Source organism: Myotis daubentonii, chromosome 12 (genome assembly GCF_963259705.1).
Source record: "Myotis daubentonii chromosome 12, mMyoDau2.1, whole genome shotgun sequence".
NCBI classification, from domain to species: Eukaryota; Metazoa; Chordata; class Mammalia; order Chiroptera; family Vespertilionidae; genus Myotis; species Myotis daubentonii.
In genome coordinates this window covers 18645577-18658813 of record NC_081851.1, presented here as the reverse complement: position 1 = coordinate 18658813, position 13237 = coordinate 18645577, and the positions used below count along the sequence as shown (strand labels likewise).

At 42.6% G+C, this 13237-nt stretch overlaps 1 protein-coding gene across 5 annotated transcripts in view; it reads right to left on the bottom strand.

The window, feature by feature from the left end:
- MGAT4A (alpha-1,3-mannosyl-glycoprotein 4-beta-N-acetylglucosaminyltransferase A) overlaps nucleotides 1–13030 on the bottom strand; it is a 108780-nt gene extending 95750 nt beyond the window's left edge. For 4 of the 5 annotated variants that reach the window (XR_009447884.1, XM_059659008.1, XM_059659006.1 and 1 more), the window contains exon 1: nucleotides 5817–6110. Coding sequence is in view for 4 of the 5 variants with exons in the window: in XM_059659008.1 (XP_059514991.1) it covers nucleotides 5817–5910 (94 nt within the window). In the remaining variant the exon portion in view is untranslated. Of the gene's footprint in view, nucleotides 1–5816; nucleotides 6111–12938 lie in introns of those variants that run through there. The other variant, XM_059659005.1, reaches the window with a different exon arrangement.
- Nucleotides 13031–13237: the final 207 nt, after the last annotated feature.

The window sequence follows — 13237 nt, the reverse complement described above, 5'->3', positions numbered from 1 at the left end:
GCTTTCAGCTGTCTCAACCTGTCCATGCCAAATACTTGGAATTCTGCTCATTTTTATATGGGAATCCTGTATACCCTGGAACTGGTACTCTGGTCAAAACTCCAGCTTCCCTGGTTGGGTTCCTAACATCCTCCCACATTTATACCAACCCCATGGAACAGCTCATGTATTCTTCCAAGTGTTAAAGGAGGACCTATGACAACCTAGATATACTCCTAGAAAGTGTGATTACCAGCTAAACCTTGAGACAGTCTAGGAATCCCATGTGCCAATCACAATGAGCATCTCACAATTCCAAAGCACAAATACTCTGCACCCTTTCAGAACACGAAGGCTGCACTTGCAGCTGTCTACCTGACATACTCATTGCTCCTCCTTTACCTGGAATCGCCTTCACATTTACTCTTCCTCTGTGACTGTCTCAAAAATTAGTATAGTCTCTGGCTCTGCTCTTCTGGTCAATAGACCAGTAGCAAGGAGCACTATCTCTGGAATCTGCAGAGATTAAACGTCAAACTTCACTCTACTACTTAACGTATGACCATGCCAAGTTCCTCAGCCACTCTGCATTGCTTTTTTCACCTATATAAAGGAGCTAATAATAGTACTTCCCATGGTTATTATGAGGATTAAAAGAGAGAATATACAACATGTGGTATGCATGTAACTGTACAAGCCCAGCATTGTTCATTGCTTCTTTCTCAACCAATCTGAAGGTATCATATTTTTTTTTACAGGCATTTTCCCTTATCAACCCTTTAGCTTCTCGAAGGTGTGAAGTTTCTTATTCCTTCTTGTATTCCTAACATATAATACAGTGCTAGGCATAGGATAGATACCTAAAAGAGTCCAATGGATGAATGAAAAATAAAAACTATTAGTCCAGCAATGTCAATGAGTAAGGAAACCATGCTTTCAAATATAAAAATAACAGCACATGGTTAATGGGTATACTGGAATATCTGAAATCAGGTCTGCTGAGGAAAATCCAAGTTTTTTGACTGCCAGAACAATCTAAAAAGAATACAAATGCTCAGCAGTTAGGGCGATTACATAAACAATAGCATTACAACACAGGAGATTTTATATAACTATAACAGGTCTCTGTCGATACCGGAAAGAGTCTGGACACAACACTAAGCAGCAAAACAGAGCAGAAGAGTATGCATGGAAGCATTAAAGAGCTGTTCAAGGAGTGAGCATCAAAGAGCAGAGACTTTTTGTGTGTGTATCTAAACCACATGGTGAAAGTATCCTTATTTTTAAAATTAATTTTGAGTCTAAAAACAGCTTAATAAAAAATGCCTATAGTACCTTCATATAAGAAACAAAATCAATGGAACAGAGATTTCAAAAACTTTTAATCCCTTAAATAAGACACAGTAAGAAGAAGGGTCAAGTTTCTCCATACTATACCTCTCTGAATAGGTAAGTTTCATGATTTTTTTTAAAAATCTATATACCCTTCGTATGGTTAATTCCTTTATTTCATAAGTATACTTAAAAGAGCAGTCATCTGTTTTGTTTATATCAGGGACAATCAACAGCTGAATTAAATTAACTATTCACCATTCTCTCTACATAAATCTCCTTCCTTTGGTACAATTAAAAAATAAAATTTAAAATATATAAATTAGATCATGCAGGAAAAAACAAATGGCGGCCAAATAGGCAGACGTGTCCCGAGCCTTATCCTGGAGCAGAGAGGAGTATCTAAATCGAGTAACATCCACCCGAAATGGGTGAAGTAGACACAGCTGGCGAGACAATTCGCAGTCGGGAAGGGCAGAGGACGCCTGGAGAAGGTAGGATCGGGAATCTGGGCTGGAGAGAGTTAGAAGACCTCGAGCCTAGAGGGTCAGAAGAAAGCTTCACGGCACCAAGTCCACGTCCCTTGGGGAAAGGCATAACATCCGACTGTGGAAAGGCGTCCACAGGGCTGTGGGAGGCAGGGGATTCTAGATCTAAGTCCACAGCCGCAAGAGGTTGAGCCCAGAGTGGCGGCCTGAAGAAATGCATGAGCCACGTGGTGCCAGGGGGAGAGAAACCAGCAGTTGTGCAGTTGTTTTGCCTCTATTTGGTCTTTGCTTTTACTCACTAAACCCAGTTCAGAGGACCTTTCAAATACAAACACTCACCAATGGCTGAGGCGCAGGTGGAGGTGCAGACTTGTGAAGTCTGGGGAGAGGCTGTGGAGGAGAGCGGGTCGGGGAGAGGTGAATAGGAATCCGCCACTGGGACATTCCTGACCCTCGGACCAAGCAGCCATTTTTCTCCTAAAAACCAGCCCCTCCCAGCAGCCTCAAGAAAGGTAATACAGTCACACCCAGACTACACTCTGAGTGGTACAAAGGACACAAAAACTCTGAATAGCCCCAGAGTCCTCAGGGAATGGGTTGAAGAGAGGCCGTTCAGTCCCAGAAAGCAATACAGCACCCTCCCTACCTACAGCCATGTCAGAAACAACTTGAGAGATTAAGACTGAAAGCAGGCAGACAGGCTAGGTGCGCAGACTGGTCCCACCTGCTTGCAGTCAGGCTGTGGAGAAAGACACAAACAGAGGAGCAGTGGTTCACTTGGAATTTCAACATGGTGCTGACTACCTAACAGGAAACTGAGAAGTGGCAGATTGATCCAAAGATTGGATTTAATGCCCTCCATGGGGCATTAAAACTCAGCTGAAACAAACAATACTTCACTTTTTTATTTTATTTTTTTAACCTTTGATTTGCAATTTTTTTCCTTTATTTTATTATTTTTATAGCACTTTTTCTTCATTCAATTTGTATTTTTATGGTTATTTTATTTTAGTTTCTAAATTTTCTTTCTTTTCTTCTTATCCACTCATTCTCTTCATACCTCCTCTATACTGAACCGAGATCCTCCCCATATTCATTAAATTCCTTAACCTTACTTTCTGTACATAAGCTCTGCTTTTACAGATTCTGACCCTCCCCCCTTTTTTTCTGGGTGTTTGTTGTTTGCATTTTTTTGGTTTATCTGTTTGTTCTGTGTTTTTTTCTCCCCATATGTTTTTTTCTTCCTTTTTCTTTTCTCTCTTACCGTTTTTTCTTTTCTCGATAACATTTTTGCTCTCTTTTCTCTCTCCTAATTCTCTTTTCTTTGGTGGTCACTTACATTGGGGTTATTGGTGTTGTGAGTACATTCATGTTTTGTTTCCTTTGTATTGCGTTTTGTAGAGTTATACTTTATGCTGTTTGGTCAATGTGGTACAGAGCGAACCACATAATCAGATACCCTGAGAGGAGACTCCATCCACGAACGGGACAATAACACTCAATACCCAACTACACCATGAGAACCTAAATATCCCAAATAGGGGGCATCCAACACCCTTTCCTGATAAAAACTCTCAGCAAAGTGGGAATAGAAGGATCATATCGCAACATAATAAAAGCCTTATATGCAAACCTACAGCCAACATTGTACTCAATGGAAAAAAACTAAAAACATTTCCCCTAAGAACAGGAACAAGACATGGATGCCCACTTTCACCACCCCTGTTCGACATAGTTCTGGAAGTGCTAGCCACAGCAATCAGACAAGAAGAAAAAATAAGAGGCATCTAAACTGGAAAAGAAGTAAAACTGTCATTATTCACAGATGACATGATAGTGTACATAGAAAATCCTAAAGACTCCATCAAAAAACTACTAGACTTAATAAATGAATTCGGCAATGTAGCAGGATACAAAATTAACACCCAGAATTCTATGGCTTTTTTATACACCAACAATGAACTCACAGGAAGAGAAACTAAAAAATAATCCCATTTACCACTGCAACAAAAAAATTAAGATACCTAGAAATAAACTTAACTGAGGAGGTAAAAGACCTGTACTCAGAAAACTACAGGACATTGAAAAAAGAGATAGAGGAAGACATAAACAAATGGAAGAATATACCATGTTCATGATATTGGTAGAATCAACATCATTAAAATGTCCATTCTCCCCAAAGCAATCTATAGATTTAATGCAATCCCCATTAAGATACCACCAGCATATTTCAGACCTAGAACAAACTCTACAAAAATTCACATGGAATAAAAAAAGACCCCGAACAGCCACAGTAATCCTAAGAAAGAACAAAGTTTGAGGGATCACAATACCAGATATTGATCTATATTACAAAGTCACTGTTCTCAAAATTGCCTGGTACTGACATAAGAACAGACATATAGACCAGTGGAACAGAACAAAGAACCCAGAAATCGACCCAAGCCATTATGCTCAATTAATATTTGACAAAGGAGGCAAGAACATACAATGGAGTCAAGTCAGTCTCTTCAATAAATGGTGTTGGGAAAATTGGACAGATACATGAAAAAAAATGAAACTAGACCACCAACTTACACCATACACAAAAATAAACTCAAAATGGATAAAGGACTTAAATGTAAGACAGGAAACCATAAAAACCTTAGAGGAATCCACAAGCAGCAAAATACCAGGCAGCAAAATATCTCGTAGCAATATCTTTACCCATACACCTCCTAGGACAGTGATGGTGAACCTATGGTGAGGTGGTAGTGGTAAGAGATCAACCAAAGGATTTGTATGCACATATATGAGCATAACCAATGGACACAGACAGTAGAGGGGTGAGGGCACATGCTAGGTGGTGGGATGGCAGGGGAGAGGTTAATGGGGGGGGGGGGAAGGAAACTTATGTAATACTCAAACAATAAAGAATTTAAATAAATAAAATAAAAAATACTTAAATTAGTTCACAAAAAAGAAAGGTCTTAAAGTTTTTCATTCATTTGTCCCCAAAGAGTTCCCCCCCAAATTAGAACCCAGTACACAGAAGAGAAAAATAACACCATATTTGTTCAAGCACAGAGCATATGTTCTTCACTTATATTAGCTTATTTTATACATATCTCACAGAGATGTATAAATACATAAATATGCATATCTATATACACACATCAGAAAAAAAGTAAGTCATGAACCCATCTTTTCAGTTATCTTTGTAAAAGTCAATAAAATAATGCCAGCAACAGCATTATCAAATAACCAGGTGATGATGACTGCTCTAATTAGACTCTAACAAACCAAATATGCATTTATCTCAACACATCCATCTTTCTTGCCCTCAACATTCCTTAGATTATTATAAGGTAAAAAGTATGGGTAGGAATTAATGCCAAATAATTTCTCTTAAAAAATTTAATGATCTCTGAATATAGTTCCAATCACTGAACAGATAACCTTCCTTTAAAACACAGTTCAACAGTCTAATACAATTAATTAAAAAAAATTTTTTTGTTTTCTAAACAGAATTTCTCATCTACTTCATAAATACTTTTGTCTAAAGAACAATCTGTTAACACATGCAGTTTAAATCATTAACTACACAGCACCAAATCATTAGTATAATCAGCATGTAAATTTCATGGAGTCACTGAATGAGTTCTCTTAGGCATTTTATACAACATCCAGTACAAGGATGCTCATTAAACATTTATGATGTTTAGTAATAAAAATAATGTGCCAAAACAAAAGTATTTACTACACCACTTGGCTGTCATGTATAATATAAACCACTGATCAGTATCTGCTTCTCCAAGTGCAATTATAAGAAACCAAAACCAAAACAAGCCCCATTCAAATCAGAAAGTCTGTCTCCTGTGTCCAAGAATACTGTTTCATTTTTATGTCAGAAAGAAACTGTCAGACAGCATGCAACATGCAGACTGCTGGGGTATTTAACCTAAGTAGTTATGCACCATTAACAGAGCACAAAGCCTAAAATATTTCATGCATATTTTTAGAAATATTTTTCCTTACCTTTCCCATTTTGCCATGTAGTATACCAAGATAAAGTAAGGAATGAAGTGATAAATGCTAAAACGGTGGCTACAGTTCCATTTCGGAGCCTCATCTCATTTCACCATCACACTGGTTCATACATTTACGAAGTCAACTGAATTCAGTACTCCTGGCTCTGGGCCAATGAAAACAATCAATAAGAGAGGCTCATTTCAGATGCTCTGCAGAATAAGTTTGACAGCTACACCAGTCACTCCTGCTATTCAGAATTGTCTTCACAGTCTTCATAGGTTGATGTCTCAGGTTTTCTTCCTATCCAAGACGAGAACAGGAAGGAAAAACTTGTTCAGTAATGCAAAATATTGTTTTCTTCATTTATTGGTCACCATTACAAATAGACTTTTGGTGGGGCTAAACTGTATCTATGAAGATTATTCCCACACCTAAACCACTCATTCATATACTAGGATTATAGGCTTCTTTTCTTCAAGGGAAAAAAACATCAAACTATTCCCTCCTTGTTGGTTTGGTTTTGTCTGTGAAAAGAAAGTTATGATTACTTATTTAAGAAGGGAAGTTGTGGGTTCATTAAATATACAATAAGCCAGATTCCATGCTGAGAACTCTAATGATCACACAATGGTTCCTGAGTAACATAATCTTCACTATCCTCAGTTTTCCTACAGCACAATAGCTGTTCTAAAAAACATTAAGTAAAGTGACAGACTACAACATCAAAAAACCTGGGTCCTAGATCTGGCTCCATCATTATTTACACGGGAAGGTATGTCCCTTATATAGGCCTTACCCTTTCTTTTCTTTTCTTTTTTTAAATTAAATCTTTATTGTTCAGATTATTACAGTTGTTCCTCTTTTTCCCCTCCCATAGCTCCCCTCCACCTGGTTCCCACCCCACCCTCTGCCCTTACCACCCCCATGTCCTCATCCATAGGTGTACGATTTTTTTCCAGTCTCTTCCCGCACCAACACCCCTTTCCCCCTGAGAATTGTCAGTCCACTCCCTTTCTATGCCCAATTCTATTATATTCACTAGTTTATTCTGTTCATCAGATTATTTATTCACTTGATTTTTAGATTCACTTGTTGATAGATATGTATTTGTTGTTCATAATTTGTATCTTTACCTTTTTCTTCTTCTTCCTCTTCTTAAAGGATACCTTTCAGCATTTCATATAATCCTGGTTTGGTGGTGATGAAACATTTAGCTTTTTCTTATCTGTGAAGCTCTTTATCTGACCTTCAATTCTGAATGATAGCTTTGCTGGGTTAAGTAATCTTGGTTGTAGGTTCTTGCTATTCAACACTTTGAATATTTCTTGCCGCTCCCTTCTGGCCTGCATAGTTTGTTGAGAAATCAGCTGACAGTCATATGGGTACTCCTTTATAGGTAACTAACTGTTTTTCTCTTGCTGCTTTTAAGATTCTCTCTTTGTCTTTTGCCCTTGGCATTTTAATTACAATGTGTTTTGGTGTGGTCCTCTTCGGATTCCTCTTGTTTAGGGTTCTCTGCGCTTCCTAGACTTGTAAGTCGATTTCTTTCAGCAGATAGGGGAAGTTTTCTGTCATTATTTCTTCAAATAGGTTTTCAATATCTTGCTCTCTCTCTTCTTCTGGCAACCCCATAATTCGGATGTTGGTACGCTTGAAATTGTCCCAGAGGCTCCTTATACTATCTTCATATTTTTGGATTCATTTTCTTTTTGTTTTTTCGGTTGGATGTTTTTTGCTTCTTCATATTTCAAAACTTTGACTTGATTCTTGCGATCCTCTAGTATGCTGTTGGGTGTCTGTATAATATTCTTTATTTCAGTCAGTGTATGCTTAATTTCTAGTTGGTCCTTTTTCATATCCTCGAGGGTCTCACTGGATTTCTTGAGGGTCTCACTAAATTTATTGGCGGTTTCTAGAAAATTCTTGAAAAACCTTATAACCATGGTTTTGAACTCTATATCCAGTAGTTTGCTTTCCTCCATTTCTGTCATTTGTGACCTGTTTCTTTGTCTCCGCATTTTTTATGCTTCCCTGTGTCGATAGAGTGGCTTTCTGTGCTAGGTGTCCTATAGGGCCCAGTGGCTCAGCCTCCCCAATTACCTGAGGTGGATACTCTTGGTGCACCCCTTTGTGGGCTTTGTGCACAGTCTTGTTGTAGTTAGGCCTTGACTGTTGTAGGTACAACTGAGAGGAATTGACCTCCAGGCCAATTGGCTGTGAGAATCAGCTGTGTCTGCAGTGGGAGAACTTCTGTGCTGGAGACACCCCTCTGGGGCAAGACTTGCTTCAGTGGGGCTTTGGTGCTCACTGAGTCTGCCCCCTGAGTGTGTCACTTATGGATCTGAGGAGTTGTAATCTGGATGGTCCCACTCTGACCACTGGGTACACTGGCTCTTGAATCTCTAAGGAGGTACTAATTTAGCCTCTGCCTGAGGCTACCCAGCAGGAGCTACGGAGAGATCTGCAAACTCCTCTTTTTTGTTTGGGGTTTGGAGGTGCCCAGATAAGGCCCAGCTGTGAAGCAATGCAAGCTGCTGCAGGGCTTTGGGCCTTCTTTTGGATGTTCTGGGTCTCTCTGACCCAGCTGCAGTTTGTTAGGTAATTTTAGATTGCAAAGGGCCAGGCCATTCACATGTAAAAGCCTCTGCCCACAGCTTGGGTGGGGTGGGTCTCACGGAATCAATAGGGCGGAGCAAACAGCTATGGCTGATCCTCAGCCCTGCCTTAAGAGGCTCCAGGTCTCAGTGTCCTGCAGTAATCACTGCAAGCACCTCTGAGAGAAAGACAGTCCAGTTTCTCCCCGTATGAGTCTGGGTCCCCAGAGACTCACCCAGAACTGGAGTTCAGAGCAGTCGGGAGCTTGTGTCTCCCTCCTGATTGAAAAAGACAACCGCATCCTCAGTTGCCAGCCCTTTCCACGCGCACCTCCGTACCTCTACACTTCACTTCCGCACCTCCTCTGAGTCTCAGTGTGCTTTTCTCTTTCCTTCTAGTTGTAGAATTTCCACTCAGCCAGCCTTCCTGTGGTTCTGGATGATGTCCGTTCTGTCTTTTAGTTGTATTTTTGAAGTGGTTGTGCGAGGCAGCAATTTCCGGTGTTTACCTATGCCGCTATCTTGGTCTCTCTTCAGCCTTACCTTTTCATTCATAAAATGCAACCTGTCCTGGCTCCTTTCACATGTTACCATAAATCATAAAAAGGGTACAGTTATTATTGCTATGTACCATTATCATCAGAGAATAAATGTATTTCCTGTGATTAACGTACTCCCAGGATGTAAGTTAGGACTGTTTAGGGGTTTAAAAAAAATGCAGCCATCCAACCAGGATATTGTATGACTGAGAACCCATTACTTAGCATTGCTTTAAACTCTGGAAAACAAGGTGATCACCACCCACCTAATAAAACTGTTGGGGGAAAAAATGGAATCAAATGAAGTCCTTAAAAGTACTTGAGCATAACTGCCTAGCACAGTGGTTCTCAACCTTCTGGCCCATTAAGTACAGTTCCTCATGTTGTGACCCAACCATAAAATTATTTTCGTTGCTACTTCATAACTGTAATGTTGCTACTGTTATGAATTGTTATGTAAATATCTGATATGCAGGATGGTCTTAGGCGACCCCTGTGAAAGGGTCGTTCGACCGCCAAAGGGGTCGCGACCCACAGGTTGAGAACCACTGGCTAGCACATAATAGGTTCTCAATAAATGTTAACTGTATTAAAAATAAAACCAAACAAAAAAACCTACAGCCAGCCACTGGTTCAATCCACTCTCTGCATAGCAGGTCTCATTCCCTGGGGGCATGTCGAGCACTCAGATGTGCCTTGATTCCTGGTGGCCTCACGGGGACCACAAGATGCACTTCACAATATACTAAATTACACTCCAGTGGGGTGAGTTAATGCACCTCCAAAAAGGCCTGCCAAGCTCAAGGGACAATTCCCTCAGTAGAAGGATAGGGCTGATTAAAGCGGCCATTTATAGGCAATTCTGAAATTACCATCTCAGCTACTTTGTAAAAGTGAACATTACTAGCAATCTCTTCTAGTGAAAAAAGATCACTAGGGCATACATAGTATTAGTAATCACGACAGACACACAACTCACTGAGTGTTTCCTATGTGCTTGGGCCATTCTATGTTTTAAATCTTCACAAAATCCTATGAGGCAGGCATTATAAACCCTATTTTACACACAAGAAAATGAACCCAAAGGCAGCCCTAATTTGTATGACTCCAAAGTCTATGCTCTTTCTTGCCTACCAGACCCTTTGCCTCTCAAACTCAGCCACCTGCACCTACCTAGGGAGGAAGAGAAGTGCCAGGATACTCCCAAGTCTCAGGTTACATGAAGAATGTTCCCAAGGTGTTAATTTTTACCCAACAGTTGAAGTGTGAATTTAAAAACATTTTATATTCTCTGACAAACATGGATCTATTATGAAATAAGCTGCAAAATTCATAAGAAATCTCAACGTTTAAACTTAAAACTTGGAAGAAATTTCTCACTTCCTGTAGTCTTTGGCCAAGCCCTCCCCTAGTGGTGCGTAAGCACGTGCACGCCCACACTCTCAGGCATGCCTGTTAATCCTCCCTGGCCAGCAGCCCTAACTGTGGTATAATATTCTAGAAGCAAAGAACTACCCCCACCCCCACCACTACCACCACAACCACTTCCTTGCTTACTCTGACTATCTGAGAACAAGGAACTCCAAAGATACTCTCACTTACAAGTTATCACTGTTTCCCAAACTCAGTTATTCACCTTCTATAGTAAGACAAGTTAACGTCATATATGCCCATGTCTACAGTTCAGCATTTAAAATCTTCATGGCGATAGTCTATAATTTCAACTAATTTCCGTCAAGTGTCTAGTATCTTGCCTTATATCAATAAGCACTCAATAATGAGTTCTGATGATAAAAAAGAGAAGTGAAGTATATAACTTCTAATTTTAATCCTGGTATGACATCATATAAAAATGTGTATTACTTTCTGTTGCTAAATACTTAGCTCTACCTAACTGCAGGAAGGATTTGTCCTGGTAAAAGATCTAAAAATGCATAGGTTAGAGTAAACATCAATTAATAATTATGTGGAAGTAGAGAAGCAGGAAAATCAGAAAATAAAGGATAATTAAAACTAGTTTTATTAAAAATACAAATAAAGCTCATATGATAAAATTCAGTATAAATGGGTAGGGACAAAAGTGAATGAATTCTAAAAGCAAAGTAGACTATATATATGTGTGTGTGTATATATATATATATACATACACACACACACACACACACTTGAAAAACATAAGGAATATTAAACATTGTTTCTGGGAAGTTATTAAGCTCTGGTTTAAAGAAGATACTTATAATGAATTCTACTAACAAATAAGACCTGAAATTCTGCAAGAGAACTACAAGAGCATTTTACCAGGAAGGATGTAGTCACACATTTTTAATTAGGGTTTCTGAACTCGTGAAGTTTAACTGCACAGCATAAGTGAAGGCTCGGACAAGGGCAAATGATCTCGGCACTCATAACCAGAGGAGGCAGTCCATGGGCTGGCCAAACGCTCCGGATTGACCAACTGCCTCAAGTAGGAGACAATGTGACCTATATTTTCAAATGTCCACATTCACAAAAATTTTATTTTGAGACTATCACTTTACACATTTGAATCCTTAACAACAAAAAAAGGAGTGGCTAAAACTACTAGTCATTTTCTCCATCCTGACCAAAATGAATGGAACTTTCAACTGTAGATCTTAGGCTGAAAAAAAAAAAAAGTGTTTTATTAACAGATCTTCAAGGGCTGCAGTCCTGTATTTTATTATTAGATAATAAATTATTTTAAGGTGTTCTCTGAAAAATTCAATGTTCCATGGCTGAGAACACTGCTGCTGAACATGACTGCGCCTAAAGAAAAAGGCGCAATCATGAAATCCAAGATGTAAACTCACAGCAGTTATGTTAAAATTCACTTATTTTACATTTATAAAAGGATTCTTTTTTTAAAAAAAAATACAGCTTATATATATACTTTCATCATCCAGTGCGTTTTCAGACTTACACGCGTGAGCTAAAGAAACCAACGCCACGGCGCCCTGGTTGGTGAAACTAGTTTTTAAAACATCCATTAAAGGAAGCATACACCACACAACGCATATTATTTGATCCTAAATCTAGGTTCTACACTCAAACGAACAGCGTTGTCACTGTCTTATAGCGGAATTCGTCCAACAGCAAAAGCGCAACAGCAAACTCTACGGGAAGCACTGAACGCAGGCGTCCTGCCTGCTCCCATTTCGCAATCTGGTTGTAAGCAATGAACGGGCTCCGGGGAACACGCTGCGAGAGAGAAGGGCGGGCGCGGAGCGGGATGCCTGCCGGCTGGACGCTCGCCCTCGGGACACACCTGGTGCGGCCGGGGCGATCACCTGGACGCCATCGGAGGGTCCCGCGCGCAGCTTCATCCTTAGGTGGGGCCGGGGGGGGGGGGGGGGGGCGCTGGGCTGCTCCTTGACACCCGACCATCACTTTGCAGGAAAATTCGCTACCGCGGCTGCACGCCCCGTCTCCACGGCGGGAGCAGCCCCTCCCCGGGCCCTGGACCGCCGCGCCCCCACCCCACCTGCCCCGCCGCCCCGTGGAAACGCCGGGCGCGGGTCCTCGGGCAGCCCCGCTCCGTCCACGGACAACTCTCGCTCCCTCTCTGCACCCCCCAGAACCACTCTTTCCTCCACTTTCCCCCAAAGTCGACCACCCTCGCCGCGCCGGACCGTGCTGGGGACGCACCAGGAGCCCGGCCCGCCACCCGAGCGCGCGCAGCACCGAGGGGAAGCGGCAGCGGCGGCGGCGGCGGCGCGGGGCTGGCAGAGCGGCCAGGGCGCCCAGCCCGCCCCCGCGGCCCACCCCGCCCCGCCCGGCCCCGCAGCAGCCCCGGGCGCGCGAGCTCCCGGCCGGGCCGCAGCGCGGGCGGTTCCGTTACCAGCAGGTGGATCTGCCGCGACCCCGCGCCTCGGAGCCCAGCCGCCGCCGCCGCCCCTCAGCCCCGCGCCTCTCCGCGCAGCCGCCCGGCGCCGCCAGCCCCAGGCCGCCCGCCCCCCGCGCCGCCGCGAGCCCCTCACCTTGGCCGCTCCATCCGCGGCCGCCGACCAGGCTGCTGTGGCCGCCGCCGCCGCCGCCGCCGCCGCTGCCGGGCGCCCCGCCTCCCGCCGAGACCCCGCCCCCGCCGCTGGAGCGCCGCCGCCCCGCCCGCGACCCCGCCAGCCATTGGCCGCCGGGGCTGCGCGCCGCTCCTGGGCGCCCCCCAGCGGCCGAGGCGCTCGCGCCAGTGGCCCACCGGGCCGTCACTTAGGGGCGCGGTCTCGCCGCCTATATAACTCTCGTGAGATCTGCACGCCCCCTCCCCCGTCCTTACTGTTGC